General features: G+C 38.2%; 1 protein-coding gene across 1 annotated transcript in view; it reads right to left on the reverse strand.

Annotated features, from left to right (window-relative positions):
- Window positions 1–24,273, reverse strand: part of PDE11A (phosphodiesterase 11A) — a 356,500-nt gene that overhangs the window by 178,325 nt on the left and 153,902 nt on the right. The window contains exons 6-9 of the mRNA XM_090268071.1: window positions 21,969–22,101; window positions 4,061–4,136; window positions 1,730–1,797; window positions 718–810 (exon numbers count right to left, since the gene is read on the reverse strand). Of these exons, the coding sequence (XP_090124197.1) occupies window positions 718–810; window positions 1,730–1,797; window positions 4,061–4,136; window positions 21,969–22,101 (370 nt within the window). The remainder of the gene's footprint in view (window positions 1–717; window positions 811–1,729; window positions 1,798–4,060; window positions 4,137–21,968; window positions 22,102–24,273) is intronic.

Raw genomic sequence — 24,273 nt, forward strand, 5'->3', positions numbered from 1 at the left:
TCTATAAAGTACTATCTCAACATTGACATTTTATCTGTCCTAATTAAAAGCACTTCATAGATACAAACAAAATCTTTGATAATAGCTACAGAGCAGGAAAAAAATAGGTCTTGGTTCAAAACAAGCTGGGATTCAGGGGAGATAAGAATTGTTCTTTTAGAACCTAGTGGGTCTGAGAGGAGATGTCATGCGGGCTTGGGAAACAGGTTGGAATTCTTAGTGGGATTTTTTTGGGGGGAAGGGGGAAGTTGGATAATGACGGAAGCAGCTTCCCCTATCTGGGTCATGTATTTTCCTAGGGAGGTTCTCTCTATGGTAAGAAAAGTTGTGAATTTCCAGAATATTTACATATATTCAAAATGAGTTCATAATGTACTTAAAATCCTGATAAGTTATTTTTGAATCATTTTTAATAAACCTGATATTTAAAAATCTCTATTTAACCATATAACATATATGGATAGGCTTCAAGAAATCTATGAACTCCCTGAAATTATATATAAAATTGTGTGCCTATGTGCGTTCTCCTAGAGAAGGTCTCTAGCTTTCATAAAATTCAAATCCATGATGATTAAGACCCAATGAACAGATCATTAAAAATTGAGGAAAAAAAATACAACTAAAAAATTGAGAATTAAGCTCCATAACTAGAATCTTTTTCTCTCATAAAATTAGGACTTGTTGGCATACAAATGCCGACATAAATTCCGCACTTACATCAAGGGCCACAGACTGCTTGGCCCAGGACTTCTTCACTTGGTCATACATAATGGTGTTGTTGATGCCCAGGCCACAGAAGATGACAAAAGCCTATGAAAGAGAAAGCCTACTAATTAAACATTGCAATAGCTCATTGGAATAATCTAATATAAAAGCAGGCAGTCATTAGGTCTGAAAATATAATTATATTATACACAGAGGTATTTCTGGGGAAATATGCACATTAAAATCCTTAATTACTATCATCATGTACAGCTTTATAGCTCATATTGCATATCAGAAAAAACAATAATTTATTGTCATTGTGAAGAAACAACTTTATACATTCAAAAACATGCTTACAGTCTGTTTAAATGTGCTCTTTATTTAGGTTATAGACTTATTTTAGTAATTCTAATTCATTTAATCAAAAGTAACCTCTTTCAGTAGCTAGCCTATAAAATATTCTGGTGAAGAAACCTAGTATACCCATAGTTAAATGTTAAGAGAAAGGAGGATTGGTTTAGAATGCGTTAGTAAAGAAACTGGGAGGTATTCTCAGCTAAAGAACACTGACCATGGGGTTTCCATGTTGGTCACTAGTACAAAGTCTACAAGAAAGCCTATTCAAGGCCAGCCTCTCTAGTTGAAGGGCAGCCTGGAGTAAAAGGAAGCCTGTGAACATTAGAAAGGTGATGACAATACACCTGGCAGAACTAGCTAAAGGTCTCACAACTCTGAACACACCCAAGCAAGATAAGGATAAGACAATACTTTGGAGAGAAGCGTGGGTAATTCAGTTCTGTAACAAAATTACAATAAAAATAATCAATGGTCACAAAAGAACCTAATTAGCGAAAAAATCAAATCAAATCTTACCTAAGCATCCATATATTCTTTAAACCTTCCTTTAAATTCTGTCACACTGTTTAAGTATCATGATGATAATTACCTATCCTTATAGCTTTGTGCAAGCTGCAACCAACAGACTACTGGTGTCTCAGCTATAACCCTTAGCTAATTTTCTTACCTCAAAAAGTCGTTGATCTGCATCATCAAAAGGCTTTCCGTCAAGTCTGTTTAACACTTGAGCAACTCCTGTGGGAAGAGTTTGGGGTATGTGGTCATTTTCAGCACTGGATCTTGTATTAATAAAATACACAGTAGTAAACCCTAGCTGACTCTAGGACTCCTTTAAGTAATTTGAGACACCCAATTCAATCTCTTGTCTCTCTAGTACCTGTTTTCTCCATGTAGCAGATTGGAGGTGTCCTGAAATGCGATCTACTTCTGGGCTGTGATATCCAGGCTAGGTCTACGCGAAGCCTGGAGTTCTACCAGGCATCAGTCTGATTTCCTGAAAATGGGTTTCAAGATGACTGTGCACAATAACTCTGATAAACCTGCCATATATACACATACACATACATACAGGGTGGGGCAAAGTAGGTTTACAGTTGTTCATATAGAAAATAATACAATAATTAATAAATAATAATACAAAAATAAACTCCATGTTTCACCTATTCACAACTGTAAACTTATTTTCCCCCAGTATATAACTGTGTATACATACATATATAGACACACATACATAATTGTTTATTTTTCAATTCCCAGAAGCACAGTGTGTGAGTGAGGCAGTATGACACAGTGGTCAAGAACATGGGCTCTAGAGCTAGACTGTCTTGGTTAAAATTTCAACTCCACCTTGGGCAAGTTACCTATATTTTTTAGCACTACATTTCCTCATTTGTAAAATGCAGGTTAAAATATTCACTATCTTAGAAGGTTATAAAGATTAAATGAGATATGTTTTGAATGTCTGTAAAGCATATTACTCCACATGGAATAAGCATCCAAGAAATGTTAGGAAGGATGATAGAGTTAACCTTCAAAGCAAGGTTAGTGCTGTGGTCTGCTACCAGTGGAGTACATATAGTATAACAAACTTAATTTATATGTCCTTCCTCTTTCTAAAGTTAGTTTCCAGCATTATTCCCAATGTTTTGGGGCATGGCTATCAAAACCTACAAGTTTAACCAAAAAAACTCATCAATCTTAAGAACTACCTTCCTGTGTCCCCATTTAGAACAAACAAAAAATAGCCGTAATTCTCAAGCATGCTTTTATTTTTTAAAACATCTGACTTCCCACCAAGAAGATGAATCATCAGATTCCACAGACATATAATTAAATACAAATCTTTTAGAATGTAACAGGCAAACTACAGTCTTAATTTTGAAAAAATAACATGTTTACTTTTAAGAATGAAATGAAAGACTATATGTGAGATTGGCATCGGTCATCAATAGATGACACAAAGTGTTTCTTAAAGATTTTTCTTCCCTTTCAACTTAAATATATTTTAAACTCTAGATGTGATATAATTCAATGCTTTATATTAGGGGCTCAAGTCACCAAGTCTTAGAATATCTTTTATGTTCAATAATGTACCAATGTTTTTCTGCAAATTAAGCAAACTGATGAAAAATTTCTCTTAGAATTCAAGTCTTGGCAACACTTACAGAACAGTAAATTGGTAAGTAGTAGTGTCTTAGAGTTTAAGTGGCAAAGTTGGGGCAAAGATAGAGGCAAATAGATGCATTGGTTACCAAATGCGTTAGTTACCTTATGTCTCTTAGGAAAAGCTCACATTTTCTTTGCACTTCAATAACTTTAACTAATGTTTACATCCTTCATAACATCATTATTTAATCACTGACCTCTTCTTTCCTAAACTTCTTTCTTAGTTTCTGAGTTTTGGAGGGGAGGGAAAGGAACAAGGTGCGAGAGAAAAGTTGGAAGCTGCTTTGGCCCACAATTCCCTTATTCTGGGGCAAGTGCAGCTTATTTCAAAATCACCTAGGCGGAGGAATGTATGTTCAGTATATGTCAAATATTTATGTTCTTTTTTCTTTTGTACTTAATCTGTGTGCAAATGCATATATGTAAAATGTAGATGCAGTGGAAAAGTCTGTACAAGGAGTTAGGAGCCTGTGTTTTCGTTCTAATCTTGCTATCAACTCACTTTGTGACTTTCTTCTTCATTGTGCTTCCCCAACCTCTCTGCCTCAATTTCCAAAAGGTAAGATGAGAGGATCCTACTGCTTTCTGAGATCCATTCCAACTTCAAAATTATTGGTTCTTACTTAAAGGAATAGTTAGTTGTTCATTGATCTAATTAATGTTGAGTCATCAGGAGTCTGCACTTATGTGGTTATACAGGAGTTTGAGACATAGGTTTGTGAGTCCAGGACATAAAAGGGGGGAACACATTAAAAAAAAAGAAATGGGTATATTTTAAAGTAAATTTTTATTTCGTTAAAAACGATGTTTCAATATTTAGGTAATGTCTTACCGATTATTTGGTGGCTACTATTCCAAATAGGTACGCAGAGAACCGACCTTATGTGAAATCCAGATATCTGGTCAGCCTAGGGTAAAAGAAAGTAGTTAATTGAAATTAAATATTACCTACTCGCTACTCCCTTACTATTCTTCAAAAATATATTTTCAAACAATGTTTTAAAAGACACATTATAATTTAATTTTTAATGTATACACTCACCTGTCTCTTTTAATTTAAAGCCTCACAATGAACATCCTGAGGAAATCAAGCCCTGAGTAAATATGAATCAACCAAAACACCCCCACCAATGCTACCTCCCTAGTCTCTGCAGCCACAGAGAGCTGGGTGTAAAACTGTTTTGATCACAATCACACCACCAAACAAGAGTTCAGGCAACAGTTTAGTTTCTGCTCTGAGTATTTAACGTATTTTAATTAAACCAGGGTTAATAGTTCTCTGACTGGGCACATCCGTTAATAAAGTGTTTGTGTCTATAACTGCCATATACATATGAGTTCTGTCCAGCTATGTACTATGAAAAATAGAGACATTTATTGAAGAAGATACAAGATACAAGAAACATTGTACATAGGACAATGACACCTCAGTCCCCTTCAAAGTAGGCATCTTAGGACCTCATCCAGTTCTCCCAATCGCCACCAGCTGTCCCCTCGTATTTTCATGAATCTCATCAATGGTCTGAAATCTCTTCCCTTTTAAAAGTGATTTTAGTTTTGGGAAAAGCCAGAAGTCACAGGGAACCAAATCTGGGCTGTAGAGGGCCTGAGTCACCTGGATGATTTGATGTTTTGCCCAAAAACTCTGCACCAGAAGTGATGCATGATTGGACATGTTGTCATGATGAACCTGCCAATCATTAGTTGCCCATAGCTGCAGTCTTCTGAAGCATTTGAATAGTTTCCACAGAGTGCTCAAACTTATCACAAAATCTGATGCAGATTCCTTGCTCTACTCACTCAGTCATTTTGAATGTGATGGCCATATAATACGCATGCTCACTCAACAGCATGTACTGCCCCCATTGACTAGTACAGCTAAGTTGTCATTAGTCATTCATGTGCATTCCAGTCCACTCTATTGTGAAAACCATTCTCATTATATTAACAATGGCTGGACTTTTTCCAGACAGATTTTGGATTCACTTTATATACTCTATATTTTAACATTACTGATTTACTGTGCATGTTGTAAAAATAATGTACAAAATTTGCAAAAGATAAGATAAATGTAGAAATTCAAAGATCTTCTTTCTGTACCCTAATAGATTCTCAGGGGATGATATATATAAAATATGAAGGTATAATAATTATCAGCATCAAACAAACATCATTCAGTAATAAGCACCAAAATATTAAAATCAATGGTCCATATTTGAACTGTTAGGTAAGAGCAACTACTGAAAAAGGTCAACCTGACATTCCAATACCATAGGAAAAAAATAATATATCAAGGTTTGGGATCATGATAATTGGGATAAAAAATAATTTTATATTTTAAAATACTCATTGTAGAAATTAAAAGCTATATATTTAAAATTTTTGAAATTGGAATTTACATACCTAACTTTTATATTTTAATTGTTTTGGTTTTCTCTGAGAAATTAATTTTTCAGCTGTCTCCTACTCTTGATATCAATATGTTACTTTCTTTTTTGTTTTAGTCCTTTTTGGCTCTGTTCAAATAATCTTTCCCTGATCCTTCCTAGTTCATGAAGATACTCTCCTAGTCTTTCCTTAGAATTGTTATTGTTTTAACTTTCACATTTAGATTTACAATCTAATCGAAAATGACTTTTGTGTATAGTGTAAGCTAAGAGTCAAGAGTCTTTTTTTTAAAGTGGATATCCAATTGAACCAGCACCATTTGGGAGGAGTGTGTGTGGGGAGAATACCTCTTTCCACCACTCTGCAGTACTGCTATTTCAGTAATCAAGTGTTCATATATGTTTGGATCTGTTTCCAGATTCTCTATTCTGTTTTACTGATATATGTGTCTATTTTATACCAATACCATACTGCCTTAAATAATATAGTCTTATAATAAGTCTTGGTATCTGGTAGTATAAATCCACCAACTTTGTCCTTCTTCTTTAAGAATGTTAGCTCATTTTTTGCTCCAGGTATTTCCATATTAATTTTAGAATCAAGTTAAAGTTTGCACACACACACACACACATGCACACTGAAATTTTTACTGTGATTCTATTGAATCTATCAATCAATTTGGGAGAGAACTGACATCTTTACAAAACCGAGTCTTCAAATCTACAAACATCGCTTTATTTAGGGTTCTTAAAATTTATCTAAGTGAAGTTTTATAGCTTTCTATGCAGAAGTCCTACACATAATTTGTTATAGTTGTACCTTGTATTTTTAAAAGTTCATGTTATTGTAAATGTATTAGTAATTTATTTTATTTTTTAAAGATTGTATTTATTTATTTTTAGAGAGAAGAAAAGGGAGAGAGAAAGAGAGGGAGAGAAACATCAAAGTGAGAGAGAAACATCTATTGGTTGCATCTCCTACATGCCCCAACTAGGGGACTGAACTTGCAACCTAGGCATGTATCCTGACTGGGAATCCAACCCACAAGCTTTTGCTTTGTGGGGTGATGCCCAACCAATTGAACCACACTGGTTAGGACAATAATTTATTTTCTAGTGCTTTCTACAGCTACATAAAAATATAATTGGTTTTTGTACAGTAAACTTGCATTCATAAATCTTGCTGAATTTATTTACTAATTTTAATATCTTATCTGGTCCAGCCAAGATGGAGGCATAGACAAACACGCTGCATCTCCCTCCACAACTAAAAAGGAACACAGCTACCTCAAAACTAGAACCAACCAGAAGTTCCAGAAAATCAAGCTGCATGGAAGTCCAACAAACAAAGATATAAAGAAGAAACACTCATCCAGACAAGTGGGAGGGGCGGAGTCAGGGCAGAGAGGACGCAGTGTGGTGGCAGCAGCAGATGCAACAATGGCAGGTTTGCAGATAATGCAGTCACACATTTAAAAAAGTCAGGAGGGACACGTGGGGAGCATTCCCAGCCCCAGACCAGGCCACGGAGCTCACGACCCCAGCACCGAGGAAAATAAGAGCCTTATTGCTTCTGACTGTGCAAACCAGTGGGGGTTGGGGTGGAGGAGAAAACTGCTGGTCTCTCAGCAGAGTCCTCTTGTTTGAAGGGCCCCCATGGTCTTGGAATATCCGCAGACCTACCCACTCAGGGAACAATGGTCAGGGCAACAGTTGGAGAGGTGCCAGTCCCAAATGAAAGTGGAAGAGGTGCCTGAAAGAGGGGCAAGTGCTCAGATGGTGGCATTGTTCCCTCTCAGACCCCTCCCCAACACACAGTGCCACAGCATGGTGAAACAGGTTGCCCTGTACTGACGAGTACCTAAGGCTCCACCCCTTACAACATAACAGGAGTGACAGCTCTACCTGGGACATGGAGGCAAACAAACACAGGCGCCTGTCAGAATGAGGAGACAGAGAAGTATGGCCCAAAAGGGGGAATGAATCAAGGTTCCAGTGGGAGAACTAAGCAACGAGGAGATAGCCAACCTAACAGATGAGGAGATAGACAACTTAACAGACACAGAATTCAAAACACTGGTGATAAAGATGCTCACAGGTTTGATATATACGCTTGAGTAGGGCAAACGCATAAGAGAAGAAGTGAAGGTTATGCTAAATGAAATGAAGGAAAATCCACACAAAACCAATGGTGAAGGGAAGGAAACCAGGGTTCAAATCAATGATTTGGAATATAAGGAAGAAAAAAAATAGTCAACCAGTGCAGAATGAGGAAGCAAGAATTGAAAAAAATGAGGAAAACTTCCCAAATTTTGTGAAGGAGGTGGACATACAGGTCTGGAAAGCATGGAGGGACCCAGGCAAGCTGGACCCAGAGGGGACCATACCAGGACACATTATGATTGAGATGCCAAAGGTGAAAGATAAAGGAGAATCCTGGGGGCAGCAAGAGAGAGGCGGAGAGTTGCCAACAGGGGGCTGCCTATAGGACTATCAGCTGATTTCTCAGAGGACACTTTGCAGGCAGGAAGGGACTGGCAAGCAGTGTTCAATGTGATGGAAAGCAACCTACAACCAAGATTACTCTATCCAGCAAAGCTATCATTGGAATGGAAGGGCAGACAAAGTGCTTCCCAGACAAGGTAAAGCTAAAGGAGCTCATCATCACCAAGCCATTATTATATGAAATGTCAAAGGGACTTACTTAAGAAAAGGAAGATCAAAACTATGAACACTAAAATGACAACAAACTCACAACTATCAACAGCTGAATCTAAAAAATAAAAACAAAATCCAACTAAGCAAACCAAAATAGGAATAGCATCAGAGGTACGGGGATCATTTGGAGGGTTATCAACTGCGAGGGGGGAAGGAGAAGAAATGGGGAAATGGTGCAGGGATTAAGAAGCATAATTGGTTGGTACAAAATAGACAAGGGCAAGTTAAGAATAATATAGGAAAGGGTGAAGCCAAAGAACTGATATGCATGATCCATGGACATGAACTAATGGGGGTGGGATTGCTGGAGGGAAGGGGGGTCCTGGGCAGAGAGGAGCAAAGGGGAAAAGAAATTGGAACTACTGTAACAACATAATCAATAAAATATACTTTTAAAAAAAAGAAGCATAAGTGGTTGGTACAAAATAGACAAGGGGAAGTTAAGAATAATATAGGAAAGGGTGAAGCCAAAGAACTTATATGCACAACCCATGGACATGAACTAAATGGGGTGGGATTGCTGGAGGTAAGGAGGGTGCTGGGCAGAGGGGAGCAAAGGGAAAAATTTGGACTACTTTAACAATATAATAAAGTATACTTAAAAAATACCTTATCTGTAGCATTTTGGATTTTCTAGGCACGTCCTCATATCATCTTACTCTTAAATTCTATGCCTTTTGATCATATGATTTTAAAGCTTGTTATTTTTTATCTTGTTAATAGGATGAATTATAGTGATTGATTTTTTTAAATTCCAGATCCCAACAAAATAAAATCAAAAACATGTGCATAAATCATTGACCCAGTGCACTCTTCCAAAATTAAATTATTTACCACCTCCTATGCACCAGACACATTGCTGGGTATCAAGGACATAAAAATGAATTCAGACAGTCACTACCCTTGATGGGCTCACAGTCTGGTAAAAATAGAAACAGTTAAGATAAAATAAGTGTCCAGGTAAAGAAGGTTCAGAACATTATAGAAAAGGCAGCAACTGACTGTGGTTAGAGAAATTAGGAAAAGCTTTAGACTCTTAAAAGAAACTTTTCAAAGACAAGAATGACAGTGATGATGATAAGCCAACATTTACTGGATGTTCACTCCATATCTGGCACCCTGTTCAGGGATTTCATATTCAGTATCTCCTATACTTATTAAAACAGCCCTATGGGATAGGTCCAATTAAAATCTTCCCTTATCAGAAAAGACTTAGAGAAATTAACTACCTTGAAAGTGGAGATTGGCTCAAAGGAAGCCAGACAATAACAAACATCCATCAACTTGATCTTCCACAAGAACAAAGTGGTTTTCTTCCTCTCCTTAAGGACAATGTCTACATTACAACAATGCCAGTGAGCATGAAGAGAAGGATGTCAATTTTAGAGCAGTCTGGAAGGAATATCTACAGTCTTGGGAAAGCCAGAGCAGCACTGGAATGGTTGGGTCTGTTTTGTTTTGCTGAGAGTCATACACAATTGTTGGTGGCCCTGAACCAGCGCTAAGCAGTACGCACAACTGCTTCTGCCAACTCTGGGACAACTGTAAGCTCTGTCTAACCTCCCCTAGAAAACCTGAAGCAGCTGAGGAAAGAGGTCACAGACCAAGGAGCAAGTGAACATGCAGTGAGTGAGAGAAACAAGGACAGTGGCGGTCTGAGAGGCTCATGGTGAGAAACACAAAGCTTAGGCTGTCTATCATGAAACAAAAGAGAAATTTTACAACCCGAATCTTGCAGTTTCCCAAAAGAATGTTTTACTCTGGGAAGGTGGGAGTTGGTGTTCTCTCCTCCCCACAAAGGATAGCACTGGGGCCTCTCGTTTGAGTAAGGGTGGTAGAGTTCCTTGAGGTGGAAAACAGAGGAAGTTTGAGGGGAAAAAAGTACCAAGTTCAAATTGGCACACACAATTGAGATGACAACTGGTGAGAAAGAAGAGCTAGAGGTACTGATCTTGGAGTCATCAGGTGTTAACTGAGTGGGTAAAATCACCAAGGGAGAGCACGTCTAAGAAAAAGACAAAAAAGGATAAAAAAATTGAGCCCAAGGGGACATAATATCTATGGCAGGAAGGAGAAGGTGGGGTTAGTGACAAGAATGGAAAAGAATCCAAAGCTCATACTGTTAATGTCAAGGCTTCATAGTGTTTCTAATGTGGGAACACATTACTGCAACCTTTCTGGAGATAAATTTATTAACATGTACCCAGAGTCTAAAAAAGTATACATACCCTTTGACTTCTCAATGTCATATCTAAGAATTTATCCATGGCAATTTTCATAGCTATGCACAAAAGCTTACATATGAAGGTGTGAACCATAGCATTATTTATGATAATGATATGTCAGAAATAACCTCAATGCTCAACTAAAGGGAGTTGGCTAAGTAAATCATAGCACATCCATACAATAGAATATTATACACCTAATTAAAATCATGCTATGGAAGAATATTTGTTAACATAAAAAATTTTATAGAATAAGTGATAGTGTGGGTGTCCCTGGGTATATAAACATATTATATACATTGGAAAGTCCCGGAAAAATTATAACCACAATAGCTCCTTTTGAAATATTTGTCTATGGGAGTTTTGTTTCTTTAGTTTTAAATAGACTTTACTTTTTAGAACAATCTTAGGTTTACTACAAAGTGAGTACAAATACAGAGATTTCTCATGTGTCCCGTACCTCCCCACAGGCACATCAACATCCCTAGCTATCAACATCGCTTACCAGAGTGGTACATTTGTTACATTTGAGCCCACATTGATGCATCATTATTACCCAGAGGCCATAGTTTACATTAGGGTTCACTCTTGATGCTGTACATTCTATGGGTTTTGACAACTGTATAATAACCTGTGTTCAACATCACAGTATCATATAGAGTAGTTCTACCACCCTAAAAATCCTCTGTGCTCCACCTATTCATCTCTCTATCCCTGCTCATTTCTGGCAACCACTGTTACCCTCCCTCCAGCTTTACTGAAGAATAACTGATAAAATTGTAACATATTTAATGTGTACAACACAATGATTTGATATATGTATACATTATAAAAAGAATTCTTCCTATGGGAATTTTTAAATTACTGTTTCTATTTTCTAAATCTTAAATAATGAATTACGTGTACAAAACAAAAAAGATTATTTTTTAAATAGTAGAACTAAGAGAGAACAGCAGTGTCAAATCTTGCAGAGTAGTCAAGCAGGATCAGCACTGAAAAGTGGGCATTGAATGTAGTAACCCAGAGGGATACCTGAAGGCAAACATAGTCAAGGGAAGAAGATTAGGGATCAGGAACACAAGTCAACTGATCAGTTCGGGGGGAGAGAAAGGCCACACTGAGAGAGCAGAGCTGCTTCAGTCCAGAGCTAGACTTTTGTGGGCTAAACACAGGAGGAGAGGAGAGGACAGGCCACAGAGAATATTGAGTGTCTTTAAATCATTCTGACTGTGGCTGGGGGATGGAAGTGAAACCAGCACTAACTCCCTTTCAGAGTGGGGATGAGTGGGCTCATTAGCATGTCTGAGGAGCCCAACAAGATAGGAGAGGGGAAGAAGAAAGGATGGCAGAGTATGATTATTAAGGCAATCCCATAATTGTCTATTTGTGGCCATAGGTGTTGTTTATGGAAAGTTAAACTAATCCGGGTTAGTTTAAATGGCAAGGTGCAGGAGCATGGGGTTGCAGGAGAAGAGAAATGAAGCTCATCATAGAGGAACAAGACCTCAAAAGAATAAATCCCAAACAGGGATAAAGAGGAATAAGAAAGTATAAAAGAAAGAGTGAACTCTGTTCTTCAGATAATCCCAAGTCTTGAGATCATATCAATCAGTGGAACTCAAAAATATCTATTAGCCTCTTGACCTCAACCAAGTCACCAAAACTCTCCATGCCTCAATTGTATCATCAGTATTTATCTCCTGCACAGCAAACTGTTAACATTGGTTATCTCCAGGTTTTTGGCATCATCATTGTTTCTTTGTGCTTCTTCTTATTTTCCAAGTTGTTTTATAAGAATATGTGTGTGTGTAAGGATTTCAAAATGTGTAAGGTGTTTTGCAAATGTAAATACTACTAAACTGAAAGGAACACTTGCTCCCAAATATCTTGTTCTACAGAGTCCCTGCTCAATCATTCTTGGTTTAAAATTTACATCATTAGAATCCCAAATGTTAGACGATGTGAGACTAAGCAGCCTTTCTAGGAAACTACAGTTAAAATAAATATATTATCTGGGAGTGCTTAGTTCTTTCCATTTAAAGATATGTCTTCTTAAAAATTTTGCCACGTCTCTGTCCCCAATGGGTCTTTCCAGTTAACAGATCTAATTAAGGATGGTTAGCTCTAGGAACCATCAAAACATACTTGTCAATGTGTTTCCTTTCCCTAGAGAGATACATACAACTTTAACAATTATCTCAAACAAAACTGTGTTCCCCTAATGACAATCTACTGGAGAGAATTTATAGTACTAGGATAAGCTGAGAGGTTTCTGGTCAGTCATTTTATTTCCTTGCAACAGCAGAGAGGCAGTTTCTTTTATTATTATTATTATTATTATTATTATTATTATTATTATTATTATTATTATTACTACCTGTTGATTTTAGAGAGAAAAAGGAAGGAAGAGAGAGAGAGAGAGAGAGAGCGAAACATCTGTTTGTCGTTTCACTTGTTTAAGTATTCATTGGTCGATTCTTGTAAGTGCCCTGACTGGGGATTGAACCCATCAAACCCATGATCTTGGTGTATTGAGATGACCCTCAAACCAACTGAGCTACCTGAGCAGGGCAGAGAGACAGTTTCTTTTTGTCTACCTTACCTGCACATGGGATCAATTCTAGTGACTCCTAGAACACTGACTACAAATGATTCCTTAAGTTCCTGACAAAAGCATTCCTCAAACAAAATAACTGACCTTTGGGCTTAGAACTGAGGCGCAGTCTCCATAACCTGTGCAATAGAGTCTGTTCGACTCTTGGAACCATGGGACTCCTATTTGTCTTCATTACTCATAGCTACCCTGTTCTATATCTTATTCACACCTTAGTTATCTTCCTAAGCTTCCCCACTCTCCTGGTCATCTGGAAATCTTATATCCATTGTCCAATCTTCCCTACCATATCCTACTCGCTGGAAAGAATCTAAAACTGGCCTACCCGAAGCATCAGGAACTGGGAGATAATCAGTAGCAAATGCATTTCTGCAGATCCGCAGAGATCTAACTCTTAATGGTTTCCATTTTGCACATTCCCTTTTATAACAGAAACACAAGTGATAGACCAGAAGGCATTACTGAAAATAGACAGACAATGAACTGTCCTGCCGGGCTAGTGCTCAGGATCCCAGATTGCAAGAGTGTTTTGCTACTAAGATCTGACAGGCAAAATGAGCTTTAATACTCTATGTCAAAGGATCTCAGAGCCTGGAGGCCCATTACCCTTAAGTGCTCGTGACAAAGGTAAGAACTACTGAGTTGTCTATAACAGGCTTTAACTAAAAAAAAAAAAAAAGAGAGAGAGAGAGAGTCAGAAAAAGAACTTCATATGGAAGAACAGACTTAGGATATAACACAGTTTTAACTGTGTAAGTCTAGGAACTGGCCACCCATGGGAGATGGCAACTGGGTGCTGATGGGTTTCCCACTGTTCCTGAATTTGTAACAAATACATAGACAACTGAAACATCCATGCATAAAGCCTGCCCTACTTTTTATTGTAGGCATTTTCTGCCATTCTCCTTGCTGAACCTTTCTTATGTAAATGTTGGGTCCAATTGTTCATTCCTCTTGCATCCAGAAAACAAAACCTTTATATAATGGCTCTGAAATTCTCTCCATCATTATATTAATGGAAGGAAATATTAAATTAAGCAATAGATATTGTAGCTTATGGTGGCTAAATAATGGTGTGTTGTGCATTAGTGTATTAGTTATAAGGCACTCTTTTGATTCTAGTATGAAAAGAAGGGCAGAAAGCTTCACAGATGATGTACTATTGGGAATCGAATTCTTAAGCACAATGCCAACTAAGGCAAGGCCAGAATAATTGTTTCATGGTGAAGTTATTTGTAAGTAGTGTATGCACTCCGAGAAGCCACTTGATGCAATGGCAGGTCATCTGCAAATACATTTTATGTACGTGCTGTTGGGATACTTCAGACAAGGATCATAACATAAAGTCCAAGCAACATTCCATGCTGGCAAGGGCAATAGAAAGTAATCTATCTAATAATTTATTGTTTTTAGAGGGCTCACATAGCCTGGTAAAATATAAAATATAAGGGTCTAAAATTTTTAAATATCTTTATAATTTTGCCTGGTAACAAAAATAACATAAACACTTGTGAAATTTTTAAATAAAAAGAACATTAAAAGCTCTAATCTTGCCGTCTCTAGAGATGACAACTATTAACAATTTGGTGTAAGTTCTTCCTGATCCTTTCCTACAAATATATAATATGTTCATACATCAATTGATACTATATTTAACTATATTAAATGTTTATAAATAACAATTTTGAACAATATTCAACAATAATGTCTACTGTGTACTAAACATTGTTTTAGTTGTTGAGGATATATCGGTGAACAGAACTGACAAAATCCTCACCTTTATTGAGTTTACATTCTAGTGAGAGAAGACAGATGGTAAACAATACCAAAAAGATATATAAATAAATTATATGTTAGAAAGTTTTTGGAATTAGGAGGAAAACTAAAGCAGAATAAAAGTGATTAGGAATACCAAGGGTGCCAGGCCTTACTAACAAGTAATTTCTGAATGATGACTTTAAAGAGGTGAAGATATGAGTCATGCAGCAATTGAGAAGAGAGTACTTTAGCTGTAGCCCTGGCTGGTTTAGCTCAGTGGATTGAGCGTCGGCCTGCGAGCTAAGTGTCGCTGGTTCGATCTTCCAGTCAGGGTACATCAGAGAAGGAAAACTCTGACTCCAAAAAACCTCCGCTGCCTTGCGGCATACCTCTTCAGGGGAAAGGCTAAGGGAGTAAACCCCGACAGAAAATCCGGAGCCGGAGTCCCTAAGGCGGTTTGACGTTGTAGTCAACACCGGCAACTCCTGCGGCGCACCTGAAGCCAAGCTGTATTGACTCCGTCTTTCCCTTGGATCCTTCAGCTGCGAAGAGAGGGGGAGTCTGCTGCATGGGCAACAGCAGACCCTCCATATTACCCTGCCCAGGCTCTGTAGCTTCAGCGTCATCGCAAGATGTCGATTCAACACGGGAGGAGACAGATACTACCATGTCACTCCCGAGTCGGACTGCACAGCCATTCTCGGCGGTGCAGATAGACTCTTAAGAAGCTACACCATCGTCTCTCGAGACGGACGGCTGCCGACGACGACGACTTTAGCTGAGGGAGTAGCCAGTGCAAAGGCCCTGACATAGGTGCGTGAGCAGCATGTCTAGGAACTACAAGGAGACCAATGTGTCTGGAGAAGTATGAGTGAAGACTAGGGGTAGATAATCAAATGCCAGATTGTGTAGAGCATTGTGAGCCTTTGAAAGAATTATAAATTTGGTTTTACTCTAGTGAAATAAGGAGACATTGAAGAGTTTGTGAGCAGAGTTGTGATATGATGCAATTTAAAATTTAAAAGCATGGATATCCTATTCCCAAGGAGCAAATGCCTGATAAAACTACAAAATCCATAAACATGATAACCCATGAACATGAGTGTTTCTTAAGTTACTATAAATAAATGTAATCAGCTATATTCAGTGGGTCACTTCCATCTTCTATCCTTTTTGAGGATCACAGAGTCTTGTAACAGAAAGAACATATCCTGATCTTCATAAAGTTGCTAAGTTTAAATTTCAGAAATTTAGTTCTGGCTCTGTGACTATCTTATATAACTATTCTGTCATAATTTTCAACCCATAAACTAAAGAGTTTGGCCATAAAACCATGTATGGTATCAAGCCCAGCAGGCACACTCCTAAGAGTCAGCTTGAACAGGCAGGCTGACGGCAAGTAATCACTGTGGCTTGCCCTCTGAGTCGCTCTGTTCACCACAAGGAGGGAACTCTATTAAATATTTAACACAATCACAAAGAGAACACCCAGCAGGTGGACAGCTATGATTACTTGCCCCATAGCCCTCACAGCTAGCACCTGACAGCACCTGGGATGAGCTTTATATCACATTAAAACATGCCTTTGTAGCTTTTATCAAAAGAAAGACCAACAATTTCAAAACTAAGATTTCAAAATAAAGATCATTCCCTTGTTGTATGTTTTTGGGCAGAGTTTCAGGGGACTTCCCAACAGTTAATTACAAGGAAGAAAATTCACAGAAATTGGAAATCTACTTTACATTTCAAAGCAAAGCTTGAGAGACTAGCTTATCTTGTATTAACAGAAAATAGCTACCGGCATCATGAATCCCCAAACTGACAGGCTTTGTGTGCTAGTTGAAATTGGAGAAGAAAGGACCAAATGTACACAAGAGGATGTATTGGAGTCAGCACCTGCAGTTAGAGATCTGGAGAATCTACAAAGTGGTCCCCTGGGTGAGTCCTGCATAGCTGCTGCTCAGTAAGTTCAATCATGGAGAAGGGAACACCGTACTCATTGCCACCAATTGGGAACATCCATCTGGGTGTAACATGAGCAAAAACTAAACCTTTATTATATTAAGTCACAGAGATTTTGGAGTTTATCCATTTCCTTAACTGATACAGTAGTTTGAATGTAGGCGCCAGAGTTGTGTTTGAAATATACCAATGTGACTATCTTTCAGCTATATGTTTTAAGGATTGGTGGGTTGCTTGGGCCTGGACAGTGTGGTGAGCCCCTGAAAGTTGATCACCCCTGATATACCTACGTTACCTGACCCCTGGATGCCTGACCATTCTTGTGAAGAACCAGGTCTGTGTGCTTCTTGCCCCTATAAGTGAGGGTCTGGTCACCATCTCTCCAAGGCAGCCCAAGGCCATGCGCTTCACCGCCTGCTGACATCTGCTATTGTTCCTCCTCTGACCAGAAGAGAAAAGACCTTGCTTTCTTGAAGACCTACAGGGTGTCAGATTATTGCCAACAGTGCTTCTTTTCTGTCAACAACCACCCTTAACTCCCATCTTTGGGTAGAGACTTTTCTCTTCCTTTCCCCCTGTGTCTCTGAAGGACAGGAACATTGAAGTTTGCTTGTCCATGATCCAAATGCTACTTGTGTGCAGCTCTGTGTAAAGGCCCCCTCAGATAGAGAAAAGGATCTATTTTTCGCGCCTCCTTGGAACTAAAAGAATAGTTTGCAATCAGACTAGTACCTTCACCTGATATTTGTACAGGACTCAAATGTTTACAGAATATTTATACAGAACTTTACATGTTGCAGTGTGTATGTAAGCAGTATGCTAAGACTACTCAGCTGGTAAATGGAGCAGACAGGACAAAAAGGTAGGCCTGCCAGCCATAAGTTCATGTGCATGTATGGAGAGAGGGAGGAAGGGGTGGTCACTCTATTGCCCAGGCAACCCTCAGTAGGGTGTCCCTCCTACCAAGAGGCCACTTAGGGAAAGAGAATTAAATTAGGAATCAGAGGTCCAGAGTCTGTTCTGTGCCCTTTCTCAAGGAAGCAGTGTGACCTTAGGTAAGTCACTTCAGCTCTCTGAGTCTTTATTTTCTCACCTATAAATCAAAGAAATCTCTAATATTTCTGTTAACTGAAAGTTGATGTATTTATAGTATGAAACTTCAGAATAAGACCAATCCACTTTTGGGTGTTCTATCCCAGGTCACTATATTGTCTGATGAATTGGAGTCCTTTTTCCTGCTCAGTTAAAATTCAGATTGACAGAATTAGTTATTGAGCCATGGAGAAATTTAGCATAGATACCAGTGTTCAGGGTAATTGTGTTTCTGGCCTTATGTAGCTCTATGTTGAGAAAATCTGCAGGAAAAACAAGAAATGCTCTAAAAACAATTCCCCATGCTACCTTTCTGCAAATTATCATTCCTGTTAACCAATCTCAAACTATTCAGGGAAGTCAGTGAGTGCAGAGAACAAAAAAGCAAGCACTTTTCCAGGTGGAGATAACAATTATTCATTAATCCTGCACCAAAAAACCCCCTGCTCCCCTACATTTTATTGCTGATAAATAATGACTCAGTTATGATTACTGGGGAGAAATACGAATCTGTGGACCAGACCCTAGAAGAGAGGACTCAGACTTGCAGGAAGACAACACAGTTCTGAAAGATACCCTCTGTCTCTAGGATAATTTTAGACTTACTCTTAGTGAAAGAATGAATCAATTCCATTTTGTCATGGTATTTTTTATCTTGAGAGAACATGCTAATAAAAATATCAGAAAATGGTCATCTTTATTTTATGATCTACATCATCTTACATCAACCTTTGTGTGGAGAAAGTGTCAGCCTCTAAACCTCTTGGAGAAGTGCTGGGCTCAGTCTGAAGTCTGTTTCATTCATTATTAACACAAGCAGTTGACTTTGTTACTGAGGCAAAATATACTTGAGAAGAGAGGTAGCCTAAGCAGGTAACTAATTTTACCTTTCCTGATGTGATACATAGCGTACATACCCCCACAACATACACTCACATTTGTAGGACATATCTACTAAATGCCTATATTTAGGCAGATCTCTCTCTCTCCCCCTCCCTTCCCTTCTCTCGTCTTCATGTATATTGACTAACTCCTTTCCAATTGTTTTCCTGAGCATAAGAAGGGAAACATAAAATAACTTTTAATTCTAGTACCATGCAAAGACAACATGTAAAAATCATGGTATAATGTAGATTGAAAGCACTTAGGTGGAAAGCCAAGAAATAATGATGGTTTAAACACACATTTTATTTTATCATAGAGTAGAATGCAATTTCACGAAACAGTCACTGCTTAACCTACCACAGTTTACTGTCTTCAGACATCATTGCTTCTAACTATTGGATCAGGGCATGAAATTTTTATGCTCAGTCCCACAGAAATAACTGTCACATTCTTGCTTGACAGTCCACATTGTTCTTTTTATGGATCATCGGAGCAGCCAGACTTACTGGAATGGACTGTTAAGTGTGGAGAAAATGTAAACTGGCTGTATCACCAATCAGGAAAGAGGTGGTAAGAGTCTGTCTGTAGACATAGGATACAATATATTCAAGCTTGCCATATTGTAGTACCAAGAAGTATCCTTTAGACCGTAATCGTGCTTACGGAATTGCTGTTTCTCACATGAAAAAACAAACAAACAAAAAACAATAATTGGACAAGAATTTTCTATTTCCTATAAAGGTAAAGATGCTTATTGCCTATGACCAAGATGTCATTGTCCTAGGTATAGATGCTAGAAAAGCTGCTGCACCTGTGTACTTAGAGACATGTACAAGAATGTCCTCAGCATTTTATATGTAACAGCAAAACACTGAATCCAAATGTCCATCAACACTGTAGCAGAAAAATAAACTGAGGTATATTCACACAATGGGATACTTTGCAGGAATGAAAATCAATGAATGAAATACAAAGTCAAGAGACTCAGGAATATTTGTTGAACAAAAAAGCAAGCCACAGAAAAACACATACAGTATAATTCAATTTATATAAACTTTAGAGATATTTAAAATATAGCAATATATTTGGTGGGAATTCAAACCTATGTGATGAAACGATCTAGAAAAACAAAGGAATGTTAAATTAAAATTAGGATAGTGGTTATCTCTGTGAGAGAAATAAAGAAGATGGGATTAAGGAAGATCAAAGTAAGGATTCAAAAGTAATGATTATGTTCTTTTTCTTAAACTGGATAATGGGTATTTACTGCATCACATTTTGTTATACATTTACATATGAACCAACTTTTAAAAATGGTATAATTTGTTGATTTCTTTTTTCTTCTCTAAAAATTGACTTCATGTTCCAAAGCTAAGAGCAGAATTATAGCAATCTATACTAAATCTAGTGCTATAATGTGGGCTGGCAATCAATCATCATTCCTTGACATCTACTCTAATTTGTTGACTTTGTAACAATGAATTGACAATTCATGATGTTTCTGCATAGCAAGACCTTCAGTCTGTTCCTCTATTACTGATGTTAATAATAGAAGTCTGAGAGCACTTTATAAAACTGTGTGTTTAGAAATCTATTCTTCAGTGTTCTCTAAAATCAAGGAGAAAAGATAGCAAAAGGCAAAACTTTGTAAAATCAGTCTTAACCCCATCACAACGCTAATGTGTACACATATTGACATCTATAATCATCTCCAGTCTGCCAGTCACAGAATAAAGGTGGTGGTGTTCTTCCTCACAGGAGGAGCACTCTCCCAAGGAAGGAAATGCAAACTTCAGATCTAATGAAACAGAACTGAAGAGAGTGAGAGGGTGATCAGCACTGGGACAGTTAAAGGAACATAATGGAGAGATGCCCAGCTCAGACTGAGAGTTCATGAAAGGAATTGATGCTCAATAATGAATATAAAATACCTGCAGAATATTGCCTGGTGAAAGAAAGCTCCAGGCAATGACAGGGAGGTGGTGGGTTTGGGGGATTTAAGATTTCCCTGCAGAGATCTGCAAAGATGATCTGACTGAAATTTGAGATTAGATTTGGATTCCAGCCTCCCTGCCATCATCATGCTCCACTCCACACTTCAGAGATGGCGTACGGGTAGGATTAAGGGTAATGGCTGTGGAGTCTGAGACTAGGGCTGATCCTTGTCTGTCTCCAGAGTCACAGACTAGCTCTCACTGTCTGTAAAGTGGGGGTGATGACACCTACCTCTTAGGGTTGCATGGATTAAATACGCAGTTATTATTACTCATCTTCCCTCTTTTGTAGCAAGTGTGACCTTTCAAAAATACAATTCCTGCTTCTCCCTCACTTAAAACTCAGGTACTGGTTCTCCACTGCCCATGATAAATACTCAAATCTTTTCACACAGCTTTTTCCCCTTTGAGCCATCTGGCCTCTGTTTCCATCTCCAGCCTCATCTACCTGGCCCTTCGGCCTCATTAGTTCATCTCACTTCACCAACTCTCCAATAAATTAAAAGGGAACTTTTAATCATTGAACACACTCATATAAAGACATTTTTATAAGTTCATGTAAATTTTTCTGGATAATATTCTATACTACCTTAGAATTTAAACTTCTGCAAATAAGACTCTATACTGCTTTAATATAGTCTATCAGAGCAATGATTAACATTAAACAATAATGAACCAATTTACTGTTTTCTTGGGAATAATTTTTAAAAATACAGTAGTTATTCTAGCATCTATTGGGAAATAATTATGTTATATACACATTTTTATTATTAGCTGTTTCATAGTTTAGTGTAAAATATGATTAATATAAATATACATGAAAACATTTAATGCACGCATACATTTAATATGAAATGTACCTAATCATGTAAGACCATCAGACAAATACAAAAGAGAGAGCCACTTTGCCACAAATCAGGGTAGAGAGAACTTTGTCAGTCAATAGCATGCAATGCAAACAATCAGATCAGAGGGGAAAGATGCAAAGGAATTAGCAGGAAACTCAAGTGTTGTCAGTCTGTATGATGCCCTTTTTGCTTCAATGAGCAAACCATCAACGGTGACCAGTGAACAAATAGACTCTGAAGAAGAGGACTCCTCTTACCTCAGCATCGAAGCGAGGGTCCTGGTAGGCATCACTGATGTTCACGGGAAGGCCTGTCGAAGCCACAAGCTCGGCAATGCTGTTATTTATCAGCCAGTCGGAATAGGATGACTTCTCCACGCTTTCTTTGAAACTATCAGAGCACCAGGGCCGGCAGTGAGAAAAGAGAGAAACATCAGGTTGCTTGAAAGCAAATCTGATAAAACTACACTGAAAGCAGGAATGTCTGTCCTCATTAAGAAGGGATAAGTGGCATTAGTCACAGAACAATAGCGGTGCAATTATTAGAATCTTCCTTAAGAAGACTTACTGCTGTAATGTAAAATAATCAAATCCATGGGTAGAAATGAGAGATTCTCTATGATCAAGAGAGCAACGTCGTCGTCGTCGGCAGCCGTCCGTCTCGAGAGACGATGGTGTAGCTTCTTAAGAGTCTATCTGCACCGCCGAGAATGGTTGTGCAGTCCGACTTGGGAGTGACACGGTATCTGTCTCCTCCCGTGTTGAATCAACATCTTGCGATGACGCTGGAGTGTCCTCTCCAGTGAAGCTGAAGCTACAGAGCCTGGGCAGGGTGATATGGAGGGTCTGCTGTTGCCCATGCAGCAGACTCCCCCTCTCTTCGCAGCTGAAGGATCCAAGGGAAAGACGGAGTCAATACAGCTTGGCTTCAGGTGCACCGCAGGAGTTGCCGGTATTGACTACAACGTCAAACCGCCTTAGGGACTCCGGCTCCGGATTTTCTGTCGGGGTTTACTCCCTTAGCCTTTCCCCTGAAGAGGTATGCCGCAAGGCAGCGGAGGTTTTTTGGAATCAGAGTTTTCCTTCTCTGATGTGCCCTGACTGGAAGATCGAACCAGCGACACTTAGCTCGCAGGCCGACGCTCAATCCACTGAGCCAAACCAGCCAGGGTAACAAGAGAGCAACACTAGGTTGTAATTAGGTCCCAAAGCAGGCAGATATAAAGTCAATAATCGGATAAAGACCAAAATTGAGGCTAGGTCACCAGAACAAATTCCTCTGACCTTGCCAGCCCACCCTCCTTAACTGGGCAGACTAGATGCTTGGCATCAAGAAAAATTAAACCGCAAAATGGGGAAAAATCAGAAAATAAATTGACAACTTACACAATTTAAATGTAGCAAGAGAGAACATCTAGACTATGTGTTATCTTAAAATTATATAACTATTTTTGAAGTCTCAGAGTATGTTTCTTAACAAAAACACACTTCCTACTTACTAAATCTCACTAGAAAACCTAATTAAAGTCTACCTAGCCCTAACATTAGTCATTCAAATTATATTTGTATTTGATTTGACCCAAGAATTTTATGCTAAATGATTTTGTGAAGTTGCCTTTGTATCACTTTCACTACAAACACCAAATTTAAAGAATGCTATAAAAATTAGTAAGATGCCTTCCTCCCGCCCTTCCTTTCATCATTTCTTCCCCAAGTACACACTGAGCACTGACTGCCAGGAGCTGTGCAAATGCCAACTTGGGGACTTATCAATATCAAGGTAAATTTTCATGGAGGATGTTAGATTTGTGGCTTAGGAGGTGATAACAAAAATTATGTAAATGAGTGCAAGTATACTAGGGCAATATTTTTCAAACTACATCCTGTGGATTCCAGGAGATGCTAATGAGTATACTACAGCAATAATAATAATAATTCTATTGACTTTTTAATCTAAAACACATTATATGTAAACAAAACATTAAACGCCGGTTGTAGTCCTTGTTGTTATGCAATTATGCGCCTGTGCAGAATCTGTGCTCCACTGAGAATGCCAGGAGCTGGCAGTGGCACAGAGAGGCCACCACATGCGTGAATGAGTGGGAAGTATAGATACTATTTGCCATCATTAATATAGTTCACCAGTAATGACTGCTGGTCTGTATCTGATAAATTCAGCATATTTTTGTGATGTTATTAATCCTTTATTCCATGTTAAACATCACTAGGACGTAAACTTATTCTCTATGGATCTCTGCCTGAAAAATAAAATTTTTAATAAAAAATTGAATCTTGTATTTCTCAGATGGTAACTAAATCAAAGAAGTAAAAAGACTGAGGACTTCAAAGATAAGATAAAACTTTTACTTTCTAAAAAAAGAAAAAAAGGAAGAACAAAAAAGTCCATGTTTTATTTTCTCTTTGTTAAATTAAACCGGTGAGAAGGGAAATTTTGTGTTGTGCTGTAATAAAAGAAAAAAAAAAAGGTGAGGGGGGTGGTGAAGAAATATGATAATGCACCTGGTACGATGATCCAACTTCATGGAGTCATTTCCAAGTTTAT

This window comes from Furipterus horrens, unplaced genomic scaffold (assembly GCF_987537825.1).
Source record: "Furipterus horrens unplaced genomic scaffold, mFurHor1.1.pri manual_scaffold_1, whole genome shotgun sequence".
Lineage (NCBI taxonomy): Eukaryota > Metazoa > Chordata > Mammalia > Chiroptera > Furipteridae > Furipterus > Furipterus horrens.